General features: G+C 43.8%; 1 protein-coding gene across 1 annotated transcript in view; it reads right to left on the bottom strand.

Annotated features, from left to right (window-relative positions):
* SRCAP (Snf2 related CREBBP activator protein) overlaps positions 1 to 16,193 on the bottom strand; it is a gene marked incomplete at its 5' end in the record, with an annotated part of 948,600 nt that overhangs the window by 391,301 nt on the left and 541,106 nt on the right. The window contains one exon of the mRNA XM_030210811.1: positions 1,448 to 1,612. Within this exon, the coding sequence (XP_030066671.1) occupies positions 1,448 to 1,612 (165 nt within the window). The remainder of the gene's footprint in view (positions 1 to 1,447; positions 1,613 to 16,193) is intronic.

Raw genomic sequence — 16,193 nt, 5'->3', positions numbered from 1 at the left:
AGAACATGAGATGTGAAAAACAGCAAGCAAAGAGCAACAAACAAAATAGAATGATGTGCAAGATAGCCATCAAACAAGGCAACATATTCAGAAGAGATAGATATTTCCTGAGCCAGAAGACAAGACATATAGAATATTAGGAAAAAAGGCCCGTTTCTGACACAAATGAAACGGGCGCTAGCAAGGTTTTCCTTGGAGTGTGTATGTTTGAGAGAGAGTGTGTGTGAGAGTGAGTGTGAGAGAGAGAGAGAGAGAGAGACTGGGTGCGAGTGTGTGAGAGTGCGTATGTGAGACAGAGCGAGTGTGTGAGATACACTGTGTGTGAGAGAAAGTGTGTGTGTGAGAGAGAGAGAGAGAGAGAGAGAGAGAGAGAGAGTGAGAGAGTATGTGTGTGATACACAGACTCTCTGTGAGACCTAGACTGTATGAGACCGAGTCTGTGAGACCAAGAGTGTGTGTGTGTGACACAGAGAGTGAATGTGATAGAGTGTGAGACATAGTGTGAGAGACTGTGTGAGAGAAAGACACTGACTGTGAAAGAGAGAGAGTGTGTGTGACAGATACCTCCCGCCCTCCCTCTGTGGTCTCAGGACCCCCTCCTCCCCCCTCTGGTCTCAGGATCCCCTCCCCGCTTGGGACCCCCTCCCCTTCCCCTCACCTTCCCTCTGGTGTCAGGACCCCCTGCCTCTCCACCCCTCTGCGTGGTTGGCAGCACCGTGCGAGTGTGTGTGTGACAGAGAGAGAGTGAGACTGGGTGCGAGTGTGTCTGTGAGAGAGTGTGTGTGATTATCCTCTCTCCCCTGCCCCCCTCCAGCCACCCAGCAATTCTCCTCTCTCCCCTCGCCCCCCCCTCCAGCCACCCAGCTATTCTGCTGTCTCCCCTGCCCCCTCCAGCAATCCAGCAATTGTCCTCTGTCCCCTGCCCCCCCCTCGAGCCATGCAGCGATTCTCGTGTCTCCCCTGCCCCCCCTCCAGCCACCCAGCGATTGTCCTCTGTCCCCCCCCCCCCCCCCCCTGCAGCCACCCTGCAATGTTTAACTGCAAAATTAGGGAGAAACATAGCCAGGCTGTTTAGACATTGTGACTCATGAGCTATGTGGTGTAATAAAATGCACCTGCAACGTTGTGAAGCTGACACCGTGGCTTCACTGAAGGGTTCGCATCCTTCGTAAGTCTGTCACATCTGTCTGTGCCTCGTCCTCGCGTCATGACGTTCTGACGCGGTTCCCTCTGATAGGTCCGCCGCCCTTGACGTCATCACATTTTGACGCGAGGGCGGGGCAGAGAGAGATGTGACAGACTTACAAATGTTACGAACCCTTCACTGAAGCCACTGAGTCAGCTTCAGAACGTTGGAGGTGCAGGTGAAGACTAGCAAAGAGAAACCAGAAAGAACAGGCACTTTGGACTGAAGAGGACATAAGAAAAGGCTGGACTAACTGTTTACCTTGCAGTTGTCGGGGCAGGCCCATATTGACATGGCGTACTTGTGTTCCTGTCAAAGTCAATTTGTTGCCCTGCAGCTGGAATGTGATGGGTTTGTTGCCCTGCACTCCCTGAAGGGGCTTGTTTGCCAGAGATGCAAGCTGTGCAATGCTGACTACCTCACCAGCTGCAAAGATACACAGAAAGAAGAAGGTGTGAGCACCCCTAATAAAGCAAGCACTAAAATATCAATATACAGCAGAATACCTAATATCCTAAACTCTTCTATAGGAAAACTCATTATAGGAAAAAAAAATCATGAGCTTTGACCAGTGTTCTACTATTCAAAAAGCTTGTATTATCTGGAATTGGTTAGCTTCATATGTTCCATTAGAAATACAAACTTCCATTACCTGAAATTATTTTAGCAGACAACGCCCATTACCAGACAAATCCATTTTCCGGAACAAGCCTAGTTCCAACCATGCTGGATAAAAAGTAATCTAATGTACCAACCTACTGGGAGATGCAAATTGGAAAACAATGTACAATGGTAAGGATCTCTAACCACACTCTAGCAGGATACTTCACAGCATACATGAATAGCACAGCCTTCCTTACCAACCACAAAAATGAATATCAACTGGAACAGAAAACAAAATAGAATATCAAAAGTGGAAACCCTCAATAAACCTGACTCTGCATACAGAGCATAATGTTATCAGGGATTTTTTCATATATATGGTTTTATATGTGAATATATGGTATGGCAAGCAGCCATGTACACCTATGTTTGTACTTCAGCACCTCATTTACACCTAGTCGCAAGCTACATTGTAGATGTGGTATCTGCAGAATTTGTGCTGGAATTTTATAAAGCAAACCTCTAAAAAGGCACTTCTTTGTCCTCCTCAGCTAGGTGACCTGTTATAAAATAACCCTCACAATGTACAATATATTTTTAAAAAATACAAGAAATGTGTGTTTCCCAAAACTTACAGATGAAACAAGACTTTCAACTAAAGAGAAACTATAAACTTTGCGAAAGCATTAACAGTAGCCACAGACAGCACCAACTTATTTTGCATCCTACTACCATACCAGAAAATATATTTAACCAGAGACAACAGCGGCGACCACAACCAACAAAGTAGTTATCTTGAATCTCTTAAATCTTCACATTTTTCATTAATAAAAGCTAATTTTATAACTTATGCAAATGTAAATACTAAGAAAGAATATACCATACATACTCGCATATAGGTTGGCCTCACATATCATCCTGACTTTCACTATTAAGTATTAAGAAACTAATGACCCACATATAGGTTGCATTCTTCCCCTGGTTCTGTGGCCAGCATCTCCCCTTGCCCTCCCTACCCCTTCAACTGGGAGTCCAGCATCTTATCTCCCATTCCCCCTCTGTGTCCATATGCCGTCCCCATACAACAATACCTGACATTTGGTGGGGGGGGGGGGGGGGGATAGAAATATGGGAAAACAGAGACATAAGTACATAAGTGTTGCAATACTGGGACAGACCGAAGGTTCATCAAGCCCAGCATCCTCTTTCCAACAGTGGTCAATCCAGGTTACAAGAACCTAGCAAGATCCCAAAACAGTACAATACATTTTATGCTGCTTAACCAAGAAATAAGTGGATTTTCCCCAAAGTCCATCTTAATAATGTCTTCTGGATTTTTCTTTTAGGAAGCAATACAAATCTTTTTAAAAAACCGCTAACTGGTGGACACTGGTGGGGGGGTGGCTGGTGGACGTGAGGATCGCCTGGTGACTTGCCTGCCTGGTGCGAAGGTGGCGGACCTCACGCGTCACCTAGATAGGATTTTAGATAGTGCTGGGGAGGAGTCCGCTGTCTTGGTACATGTGGGTACCAATGACATAGGAAAATGTGGGAGAGAGGTTCTGGAAGCAAAATTTAGGCTCTTAGGTAGAAAGCTCAAATCCAGATCCTCTAGGGTAGCATTTTCTGAAATGCTACCTGTTCCACGTGCAGGGCCCAAGAGACAGGCAGAGCTCCAGAGTCTCAATGCGTGGATGAGATGATGGTGCAGGGAGGAGGGTTTTAGATTTGTTAGGAACTGGGCAACATTCTGGGGAAGGGGGAGCCTATTCCGAAAGGATGGGCTCCACCTTAACCAGGGTGGGACCAGGCTGCTGGCGTCGGCATTTATAAAGGAGATAGAGCAGCTTTTAAACTAGAAATGGGGGGAAGGCCGACAGTCGCTCAAAAGCGCATGGTTCGGGAAAAGGTATCTTGCAAAGATACCTCACAAACAGGGAAGATAGGGTTTCTGGATAGTGAGGTTGCACAACAGACCGTGGTAGGCCAGGTGCCCTTCAATACAACTAAAGATCAGACAAAAGATGTCAAATCAATAGTGTCAGGTACTAAGCATCATGCAAATAAGAACAACAAACATACTCTGAAATGTCTATATGCAAATGCTAGGAGTCTAAGAAATAAGATGGGAGAGTTGGAATATATTGCACTAAATGAAAAATTGGATATAATAGGCATTACTGAGACCTGGTGGAAGGAGGATAACCAGTGGGACACTGTCATACCGGGGTACAAAGTATATCGTAATGATAGGGTAGACCGGACTGGTGGAGGGGTAGCATTGTATATTAAAGAGAGCCTTGACTCAGATAGATTACAAATTCAGCAGGACACAAATAACACCTTGGAATCACTGTGGGTTGAAATTCCATGTATAAAAGGGAAAAAAATGGTGATAGGAGTGTACTACCGTCCACCTCGCCAGGATGAGCAGGTAGACACAGAAATGATAAAAGAAATCAGAGACGCGAACAAAATGGGCAATGTGATAATAATGGGTGACTTCAATTATCCAAATATAGACTGGGTAAATGTAACATCGGGACACGCTACAGAGATACAATTCCTTGATGAAATCAAGGACAGCTTTATGGAGCAACTGGTGCAGGAGCCGACGAGAGAAGGAAAAATTCTAGACTTGGTCCTTAGTGGAGCGCATGATCTGGTGAGGGACGTTATAGTACTGGGGCCGCTTGATAACAGTGACCATAATATGATCAGTTTTGACATCAACCTTGAAGTAACTGTACACAGAAAGTCAAATACGTTAGCGTTTAACTTTAAAAAAGGAGACTATGATAAAATGAGAAGAACGGTAAAAAAAAGCTTGGGGGGCAACTGAAAGAGTAAAAACTGTACAACAGGCGTGGACGCTGTTCAAAAATACCATCCTGGAGGCCCAGGCCATACATATTCCGCGAATTAGAAAAGAAAGACGGAAGTCCAAAAGACACCCGGACTGGTTGAAAAGTGAGGTGAAGGAAGCTATTAGGGCTAAAAGAAACGCCTTCAGAAAATGGAAGAAGGAACCGTCTGAAAATAACAAGAAACAGCATAAGGAGTGTCAAAGCAAATGCAAGGCGCAGATTAAGAAGGCCAAGAGGGAGTATGAAAAAAAGATAGCATTAGAGGCAAAAAACATAGTAAAAATTTTTTTTCGGTATATTAAAAGCAGGAAGCCGGCAAAAGAATCGGTTGGGCCACTGGATGACCGAGGGGTAAAAGGGGCGATCAAGGAAGACAAAGACGTAGCGGAGAGACTGAATGAATTCTTTGCTTCGGTCTTCACCGAGGAAGATTTGGGAGGGATACCGGTGTCGGAAATGGTATTTCAAGCGGACGAGTCAGAGAAACTTACTGACTTCACGGTAAACCTGGAGGACGTAATGGGGCAGTTCGGCAAACTGAAGAGTAGCAAATCTCCTGGACCGGATGGTATTCATCCTAGAGTACTGATAGAACTGAAAAACAAGCTTGCGGAGCTACTGCTAGTGATATGCAACTTATCCTTAAAATCGAGCGTGGTACCGGAAGATTGGAGGGTGGCCAATGTAATGCCCATTTTTAAAAAAGGCTCCAGGGGAGATCCGGGAAATTATAGACCGGTGAGTCTGACGTCGGTGCCGGGGAAAATGGTAGAGGCTATTATCAAAAACAAAATTACAGAGCACATCCGAGGACATGGATTACTGAGACCAAGTCAGCATGGCTTTTGTGTGTGGAAATCTTGCCTAACCAATTTACTTCAATTCTTTGAAGGAGTGAACAAACATGTGGACAAAGGGGAGTCGGTTGATATTGTGTATCTGGATTTTCAAAAGGCGTTTGACAAGGTACCTCATGAAAGGCTACAGAGGAAATTGGAGGGTCATGGGATAGGAGGAAATGTCCTATTGTGGATTAAAAACTGGTTGAAGGATAGGAAACAGAGAGTGGGGTTAAATGGGCAGTATTCACAATGGAGAAGGGTAGTTAGTGGGGTTCCTCAGGGGTCCGTGCTAGGACCGCTGCTTTTTAATATATTTATAAATGATTTAGAGATGGGAGCAACTAGCAAGGTAATTAAATTTGCTGATGACACAAAGTTATTCAAAGTCGTTAAATCGCGACAGGATTGTGAAAAATTACAAGAGGACCTTACGAGACTGGGAGACTGGGCGGCTAAATGGCAGATGATGTTTAATGTGAGCAAGTGCAAGGTGATGCATGTGGGAAAAAAGAACCCAAATTATAGCTACGTCATGCAAGGTTCCACGTTAGGAGTTACGGACCAAGAAAGGGATCTGGGTGTCGTCGTCGATAACACACTGAAACCTTCTGCTCAGTGTGCTGCTGCGGCTAAGAAAGCGAATAGAATGCTGAGTATTATCAGGAAAGGTATGGAAAACAGGTGTGAGGATGTTATAATGCCGTTGTATCGCTCCATGGTGCGACCGCACCTTGAGTATTGTGTTCAATTCTGGTCGCCGCATCTCAAGAAAGATATAGTAGAATTGGAAAAGGTGCAGCGAAGGGCGACTAAAATGATAGCGGGGATGGGACGACTTCCCTATGAAGAAAGACTAAGGAGGCTAGGGCTATACAGCTTGGAGAAGAGACGGCTAAGGGGAGACATGATAGAGGTATATAAAATAATGAGTGGCGTGGAACAGGTGGATGTGAAGCGTCTGTTCACGCTTTCCAAAAATACTAGGACTAGGGGGCATTCGATGAAACTACAGTGTAGTAAATTTAAAACAAATCGGAGAAAAGTTTTCTTCACCCAACGTGTAATTAAACTCTGGAATTCGTTGCCGGAGAAAGTGGTGAAGGCGGTTAGCTTAGCAGAGTTTAAAAAGGGGTTGGACGGTTTCCTAAAGGACAAGTCCATAAACCGCTACTAAACGGACTTGGAAAACTCCAAAATTCCAGGAATAACATGTATAGAATGTTTGTACGTTTGGGAAGCTTGCCAGGTGCTCTTGGCCTGGATTGGCCGCTGTCGTGGACAGGATGCTGGGCTCGATGGACCCTTGGTCTTTTCCCAGTATGGCATTACTTATGTACTTATGGTGTATACACAGAGAAGAAATACTAGACACTGGTGAGAATAGGAACACAGAAGGGAGATGCTGGACATGGGCGGCATAGGGACACAGAGGGATGATGATGGATGTGGGGATATGAACAAAGGAGATGCTGGACAAGGAAATGTGGAGGGGCATAATCGAAAGGGGCGCCCAAGTTTTCCTGAGGACGTCCTCGCAGGACGTCCCCGCAAAGGGGCGGGGAAACCCGTATTATCGAAACAAGATGGGTGTCCATTATTTGTTTCGATAATACGGTCAGGGACGCCCAAATTGCGAAACTTAGGTCGACCTTACAGATGGTTGTCCCCAATTTTCGGCGATAATGGAAACCGAGGATGCCCATCTCAGAAACTACCAAATGCAAGCCCTTTGGTCGTGGAAGGAGCCAGCATTCATAGTGCACTGGTCCCCCTGACATGCCAAGACACCAACCGAGCACCCTAGGGGGCACTGCAGTGGACTTCAGAAATTGCTCCCAGGGGCACAGCTCCCTTACCTTGTGTGCTGAGCCCCCCCAAAACCTACTCATAAGTACATAAATAATACCACACTGGGAAAATACCAAGGGTCCATCGAGCCCAGCATCCTGTCCACGACAGTGGCCAATCCAGGCCAAGGGCACCTGGCGAGCTTCCCAAACTTACAAACATTTTATACACGTTATTCCTGGAATTGTGGATTTTTCCCAAGTCCATTTAGTAGCGGTTTATGGACTTGTCCTTTAGGAAACAGTCTAACCCCTTTTAAAACTTTACCAAGCTAACCGCCTTCACCACGTTCTCCGGCAACGAATTCCAGAATTTAATTATGCGTTGGGTGAAGAAAACCTTTCTCCGATTTGTTTTAATTTACTACACTGTAGTTTCATCGAATGCCCCCTAGTCCTAGTATTTTTGGAAAGCGTGAACAGACGCTTCACATCCACCTGTTCCACTCCACTCATTATTTTATATACCTCTATCATGTCTCCCCTCAGTCGTCTTCTCCAAGCTGAAAAGCCCTAGCCTCCTTAGTCTTTCTTCATAGGGAAGTCGTCCCATCCACGCTATCATTTTAGTCACTCTTCGCTGCACCTTTTCCAATTCTACTACATCTTTCTTGAGATGCGGCGACCAGAATTGAACACAATACTTAAGGTGCGGTCGCACCATGGAGCAATACAACAGCATTATAACATCCTCACACCTGTTTTCCATACCTTTCCTAATACCACCCAACATTCAGCAGCACACTGAGCAGAAGGTTTCAGTGTATTATTGAAGACGACACCCAGATCCCCTTTCTTGGTTCGTAACTCCTAACGTGGAACCTTGCATGACGTAGCTATAATTCGGGTTCTTTTTTCCCACATGCATCACCTTGCACTTGCTCACATTAAACGTCATCTGCCATTTAGCCGCCCAGTCTCCCAGTCTCGTAAGGTCCTTCTGTAATTTTTCACAATCATGTCACGAGTTAACGACTTTGAATAACTTTGTGTAATCAGCAAATTTAATTACCTCGCTAGTTACTCCCATCTCTAAATCATTTATAAATATATTAAAAAGCAGCGGTCCTAGCAAAGACCCCTGAGGAACCCCACTAACTACCCTTCTCCATTGTGAATACTGCCCATTTAACCCCACTCGCTGTTTCCTATCCTTCAACCAATTTTTAATCCACAATAAGGCATTTCCTCCTATCCCATGACCCTCCAATTTCCTCTGTAGCCTTTCATGAGGTACCTTGTCAAATGCCTTTTGAAAATCCAGATACACAATATCAACCGGCTCCCCTTTGTCCACATGTTTGTTTACTCCTTCAAAGAATTGAAGTAAATTGGTCAGGCAAGATTTCCCCACACAAAAGCCACGCTGACTTGGTCTCAGTAATTCATGTCCTTGGATGTGCTCTGTAATTTTGTTTTTGATAATAGCCTCTACCATTTTCCCTGGCACCGACGTCAGACTCACTGGTCTATACTTTCCTGGATCTCCCCTAGAACCTTTTTAAAAAATCGGCGTTACATTGGCCACCCTCCAATCTTCTGATACCACGCTTGATTTTAAGGATAAATTGCATATCACTAACAGTAGCTCCGTAAGCTCATTTTTCAGTTCTATCAGTACTCTAGGATGAATACCATCCGGTCCAGGAGATTTGCTACTCTTCAGTTTGCTGAACTGCCCCATTACGTCCTCCAGGTTTACCGTGAAGTCAGTAAGTTTCTCCGACTCGTCCGCTTGAAATACCATTTCCGACACCGGTATCCCATCCAAATCTTCCTCGGTGAAGACCAAAGCAAAGAATTCATTCACTCTCTCCGCTACGTCTTTATCTTCCTTGATCGCCCCTTTTACCCCTCGGTCATCCAGCGGCCCAACCGATTCTTTTGCCGGCTTCCTGCTTTTAATATACCGAAATTTGTTTTTACTAAGTTTTCTTGCCTCTAATGCTTTTTTCGTAATCCCTCTAGGCCTCCTTTATCTGCGCCTTGCATTTGCATTGACACTCCTTATGCTGCTTCTTGTTATTTTCAGACAGTTCCTTCTTCCATTTTCTGAAGGCGTTTCTTTTAGCCCTAATAGCTTCCTTCACCTCACTTTTCAACCATGCCGGCTGTCTTTTGGACTTCCGTCTTTCTTTTCTAATTCGCGGAATATGTTTGGCCTGGGTTTCCAGGATGGTAGTTTTGAACAGCGTCCATAGCTGTTGTACAGTTTTTACCCTCTCAGTTGCCCCCCTAAGTTTTTTTTTAAACCGTTCTTCTCATTTTATCATAGTCTCCTTTTTTAAAGTTAAACGCTAACGTATTTGACTTCCTGTGTATAGTTACTTCAAGGTTGATATCAAAACTGATCATATTAGGATCACTGTTATCAAGCGGCCCCAGTACCATAACGTCCCTCAGCAGATTATGCGCTCCACTAAGGACCAAGTCTAGAATTTTTCCTTCTCTCGTCTGCTCCTGCACCAGCTGCTCCATAAAGCTGTCCTTGATTTCATCAAGGAATTGTACCTCTCTAGCGTGTCCCGATGTTACATTTACCCAGTCTATATTTGGATAATTGAAGTCACCCATTATTATCACATTGCCCATTTTGTTTGCGTCTCTGATTTCTTTTATCATTTCTGCGTCTACCTGTTCATCCTGGCGAGGCGGACGGTAGTACACTCCTATCACCGTCCTTTTCCCTTTTATATATGGAATTTCAACCCACAATGATTCAAAGGTGTGATTTGTGTCCTGCTGAATTTGTAATCTATCTGAATCAAGGCTCTCGTTAATATACAATGCTACTCCTCCACCAGTCCGGTCCACCCTATCACTACGATATACTTTGTACCCCGGTATGACAGTGTCCCACTGGTTATCCTCCTTCCACCAGGTCTCAGTAATGCCTATTATATCCAATTTTTCATTTAGTGCAATATATTCCAACTCTCCCATCTTATTTCTTAGATTCCTAGCAATTGCATAGAGACATTTCAGAGTATGTTTGTTCTTCCTATTTGCATGATGCTTAGTATGGACACTAATAATTTGACATCATTTGTCTGATCTTTAGTAGTATTTAAGGGCTCCTGGCCTACCATGGTCTGTTGTGCAACCTCACTATCCAGAAACCCTATCTTCCCTGTTTGTGAGGTATCCTTGCAAGATACCTTATCCCGAACCATGCGCTTTTGAGCAACTCCCCACAACTGTACACCAGTACCATAGCCCTTATAGGTGAAAGGGTAGGTACAGTGGGTTTGTGGTGGGTTTTGAAGGTCTCATATTTACCACCACAAGTGTAACAGGTAGGGGGGGATGGGCCTGGGTTCACCTGCCTGAAGTGCACTGCACCCACTAAAACTGCTCCAGGGACATGCATACTGCTGTCATGGAGCTGGGTATGATATTTGAGGCTGGCATATAGGCTGGAAAAAATATTTAAAAAACTTTTCTTGAGGGTGGGATTGGGTTAGTGACCACTGGGGGAGTAATGGGAGGCCATCCCTGATTCCCTCCGGTGGTCATCTGGTCATTTAGGGCACATTTTTGTGGCTTGGTCGTAAGAAAAAAACGACCAGATAAAGTCGTCCAAGTGTTCGTCAGGGACACCCTTTTTTCTATTATGGGTCGAGGATGCCCATATGTTAGGAACGCCCCAGTCCTGCCTTCGCTACGCCTCCGACACGCCCCGTGAACTTTGTTGTCTCCGCGACGGAAAGCAGTTGAGGACACCCAAAATCGGCTTTCGATTATGCCAATTTGGGCGACCCTGTGAGAAGGACGCCCATCTTGCGATTTGTGTCGAAAGATGGGTGCCCATCTCTTTCGAAAACAAGCCTTATAGTGACACAGAAAGAAGATGGACGGTGGACATGGATAGAGAAGAGCTGTAAAATGGACTGAAGACCCTGGTGAGTGAGTTAAGTGAAGTTATGTGAATGTGAGAGGGGACATGAGAGAAATTTCCCATTGATGGCTAATTTTCAGTTAAAAAAATATTTATATATATTATTTCTATCTTCACTGTTTTGATATACTGGCACCCTATTCAATTTGCTTTTGTCGTTTTTGGGAATAACGATAATGAATATGTATGAGATGTATGCAAATGAATATGCCACACCACACCCTTTGCCCCTCCAAATGATCTTAGTGATCCATGACCTGTCATTAAAACTGTTCGTAATACTTGAAGATTAGAGGATGGCTAATGTAACGCTGTCTTTAAAAAAGGGTTTCAGAGGTGAGCCAGGAAATTACAGACTGGTAAGCCTGATGTCAGTGCCAAGCAAAATAGTGTAAACTATTATAAATAATAAAATGACTGAGCACAGACATGCATGCTTTAATGGGACAGAATCAACATAGATTCAGCAAAGAGAAATCTTGGTTCACAAACATGCTTAATTTCTTAGAAGGCATGTATAAACATGTGAATAAAAGTGAGCTGGTTAATACAGTGTATTTAGATTTTCAGAAAGCAATTGATGAAGTCTCTCATGAGAGACTCCTGAGGAAATTAAAAAAAAACATGGGATAAGGAGACAATGTTGTGTTGTGGATTGGGAACTAGTTAATAGAAAAAAGAGGGGGTAGGGTTAAATGGTCATTTTTCTCAATGCAGGAAGGTGAATAGTGGAGTGCTCCAGGGATCTGTACCGGGACTGATGATATTTAACATATTTATAGAAGTGAGGGGATTAAATCTGCAGATGACACAAAAATATTCAAAGTTGTTAAAACACGTGGACTGTGAGGAAACTGGAGGAAGACCTTAGGAAACTGGCAGATGAAATTTAATGTGGACAAGTGGAAAATGCTGCACATTGGGAAGAATAATCCAAATCATAATTATTTAATGTTAAGTTCCACTTTAAGAATCACCACTCAAGAAAAGGTTCTAGGTGTCCTTGTGGACAATACACTGAAATCATCTTCTCAATGTGTGGCAGCAGCCAAAAACGCAAACAGAATGATAGGAATTATTAGGAAAGGGATAGAAAATAAGACAAAGAATGTTATAATGCCTCTATATTACTCCATGTGTGACCTTACCTTGAGTACTATGTGCAATTCTGGCTGCCGTATCAAAAGACAGAACTGAATTAGAAAAGGTTCAAAGGGCGGCCAAAATGATTAAGGGAATGGAACTCCTCTCATACATGGAAAGGCTTAAGAGATTTGGGCTCTTCAGCTTGGAGAAGAGACAGCTGAAAGGAGATATGACTGAGGTCTACAAAATATTGAGTGGAGTAGAATGGGTATGTGTAAATTGAATTTTTACTCTTTCAAAAAGGTCAAAGACTAGGGGATACTCCATAAAGCTACATAGTAATACTTATAAAAGAAACTGAAGAAAATATTTATTCACTCAATAGTTAAGCTCTGGAACTCATTGCTGGAGCATTTGGTAACAGCAGTGAGTGTATCTGGGTTTAACAAGTTCCTGAAGGAAAAGCCCACAATCTGCTATTAAGACAGACATGGGGAAAGCCACTATTTATCCCTGGGATCAGTAGCTTAGAATCTTGCTGCTCTTTGAGATTCTGCCAGGTACTTGTGACCTGGTTTGCAACTGCTGGAAGCAGGATACAGGGCTAGATGGACTATCGGTCCGATCTGGTATGGCTATTCTTATGCTCTTAACTTCTAGATTCTCAACATCCAAGCTGTGAGGGCCAGGGACTGAAGTTAGGGATGTAGAATGAACCCCTCGTTCTGACTGATGAGAGTCGGAAAGTGCTCCAGTTTCTAGAGGCTAACTCCAGATGTAGAGGGAACCAAATCTGCTTAGGCCAATAATAGAAGATGAGGATCATGGTTCCCTGATCCCGACAGAGTTTCAGCAGAGTTTTCATTATGAGAGATATTAGAGGATACACATACAGAAACCCCTTCCCCCAATCGAGGAGAAAGGCATCCAAGGTGAGTCTGTTGTGTGATTCAGTCTGCAGCAGTACAGAGGGGCTTGTTGTTCAGGTGAGTGGCGAGGGGGATGCTCCACTCTCAAAAGATCTACTACTACTACTTATCATTTCTAAAGCGCTACTAGACGTATGCAGCGCTGTACACTTGAACAAGAAGAGACAGTCCCTGCTCGACAGAGCTTACAATCTAATTAGGACAGACAAACAGGACAAACAAGAGATAAGGGAATATTAAAGTGAGGATGAAAGAACTAAAAACACAGGTCAGAAGATTAGAAAGAGCATGGAGGAAGAAAAAAGACAAAAACACACTCAAAGACTGGAAACAAATACAAAGAAAATACAAATACGCTATCAGACAAACTAAAAGGACGTATTACAAAACCAAAATAGGACCAAACTACAAGGATACACACAAACTCTTCTCACTCGTAAACAATCTCCTAAATACTACTACGGCTACCTCCAACAACACAGACACCCCATCAGCAACCAATCTAGCAAATTACTTCAAGGAAAAAATCATAAAGCTCCGACTCATGATACCTACCAATACAACGGATTACACAAATATCCTTGAATGTCTAGACCCAAAACCCAGGGAATGCCCAGCAGATCGATCATGGACCAACTTTGACACGCTCTCATCAAATGAAATCTCACATTGGCTTGGAAAATATGCCAAATCGCAATGCAAATTAGACATTTGCCCTAATAGTCTAATAAGATCCGCACCCAAACAATTCAAAACAGACCTCATGAACCACATAAATCACAGACTTCAAAATGGACTCTTTCCCATGAATAAAGGAAACATCCTACTTACTCCGTTACCGAAAGATGCTAAGAAAAGCAGGAGTATTGTGTTCAGTTTTGGAGGCCGTACCTTGCGAAGGATGTTAAAAAAATGGAAGTGGTGCAAAGAAAAGCTACGAGAATGGTATGGCATTTGCGTTCCAAGACGTATGAAGAGAGACTTGCTGACCTGAACATGTATACCCTGGAGGAAAGGAGGAACAGGGGTGATATGATACAGACGTTCAAATATTTGAAAGGTATTAATCCGCAAACAAATCTTTTCCAGAGATGGGAAGGCGGTAGAACGAGAGGACATGAAATGAGACTGAAGGGGGGCAGACTCAGAAAAGATGTCAGGAAGTATTTTTTCACAGAGGGTGGATGCTTGGAATGCCCTCCCCCAGGAGGTGGTGGAGATGAAAACGGTAACGGAATTCAAACATGCGTGGGATATACATAAAGGAATCCTGTGCAGAAGGAATGGATCCTCAGAAGCTTAGCCGAAATTGGGTGGCAGAGCAGGTGGGGGGAAGAGGGGTTGGTGGTTGGGAGGCGAGGATAGTGGAGCGCAGACTTATACGGTCTGTGCCAGAGCCGGTGATGGGAGGCGGGACTGGTGGTTGGGAGGCGGGGAATCCTGCTGGGCAGACTTATACGGTCTGTGCCCTGAAAAAGTCAGTTACAAATCAAGGTAAGGTATACACATATGAATTTATCTTGTGGGCAGACTGGATGGACCATGCAGGTCTTTTTCTGCCGTCATCTACTATGTTATGTTACAATGGACCTAACCAACTATCGCCCAGTAGCATCTATTCCACTTATAACCAAACTCATGGAAGGCATAGTGACGAAACAACTTACTGAATATACCTAAATAAACACTCAATTCTGCACGAATCTCAATCAGGATTTCGGTCAAACCACAGCATCGAAACTGTTCTAGTGTCCGCAATGAACTCATTCAAACAAGCATTGCAACTGGTAACAACATACTCCTCCTACAATTTGACATGTCCAGTGCCTTTGACATGGTTAATCATGAAATACTATTACATATACTAGAATACTTCGGAGTAGGAGGCACAGTTCTCAAATGGTTCAAAGGATTCCTGACCACAAGATCATACCAAGTAACAACGAACGCGGACAGATCACCCCCATGGACACCTGAATGTGGAGTCCCCCAAGGATCCCCCCCCTCACCAACCTTATTCAACCTAATGATGATACCTTTAGCCAAACATCTAGCCAATCAAAACCTCAACCCCTACATATATGCAGATGACGTCACAATTTACATCCCGTTCAAACATGATCTAAATGAAATCACCAACGAGATCAACCAAAGCCTCCAAACAATGCACACATGGGCGGATGCATTCCAACTAAAACTTAACACAGAAAAAAATACAATGTCTTGTACTCACCTCACAACACAACACAAAAAACTTCTCCACCATAATCACACCATACTGCGCTCTCCCTGTCTCACAAAACTTGAAAATTCTTGGAGTTACCATTGATTGAAACCTCACTCTCGATACTCATGTGAAGAATACGACGAAAAAGATGTTCCACGCCATGTGGAAACTCAAACGAGTAAAACCTTCTTCCCGAGATACATCTTCCGTACCCTGGTACAATCAATGGTAATAAGCCATCTGGACTACTGCAATGCACTGTACGCTGGATACAAAGAACAGACCATCAAAAAACTCCAAACAGCCCAGAATACTGCTGCCAGACTCATATTTGGAAGAACTAAATATGAAAGTGCAAAACCCCTAAGAGAGAAATTTCACTGGCTCCCACTTAAGGAACGCATTGCGTTCAAGATCTGCATGCTTGTACACAAAATCATTCACACAGATGCCCCAATCTACATGCTAAACCTCGTGGACCTACCTCCCAGAAACGCCACAAGATCATCCCGCAAATTTCTCAATCTGCACTTCCCCAGCTGTAAAGGACTAAAATACAAGCTGATGCATGCCACTACCTTCTCTTACATGAGCACGCAGTTATGGAATGCACTACCTACAGACCTGAAAACAATCAACGAAACAACTATCTTTCGCAAATCTCTGAAGACATATTTCTTCAACAAAGCCTACAATGAGAACCAATAG

This window comes from Microcaecilia unicolor, chromosome 7 (genome assembly GCF_901765095.1).
Source record: "Microcaecilia unicolor chromosome 7, aMicUni1.1, whole genome shotgun sequence".
NCBI classification, from domain to species: Eukaryota; Metazoa; Chordata; class Amphibia; order Gymnophiona; family Siphonopidae; genus Microcaecilia; species Microcaecilia unicolor.
This window is presented reverse-complemented; position numbering and strand designations above follow the sequence as displayed.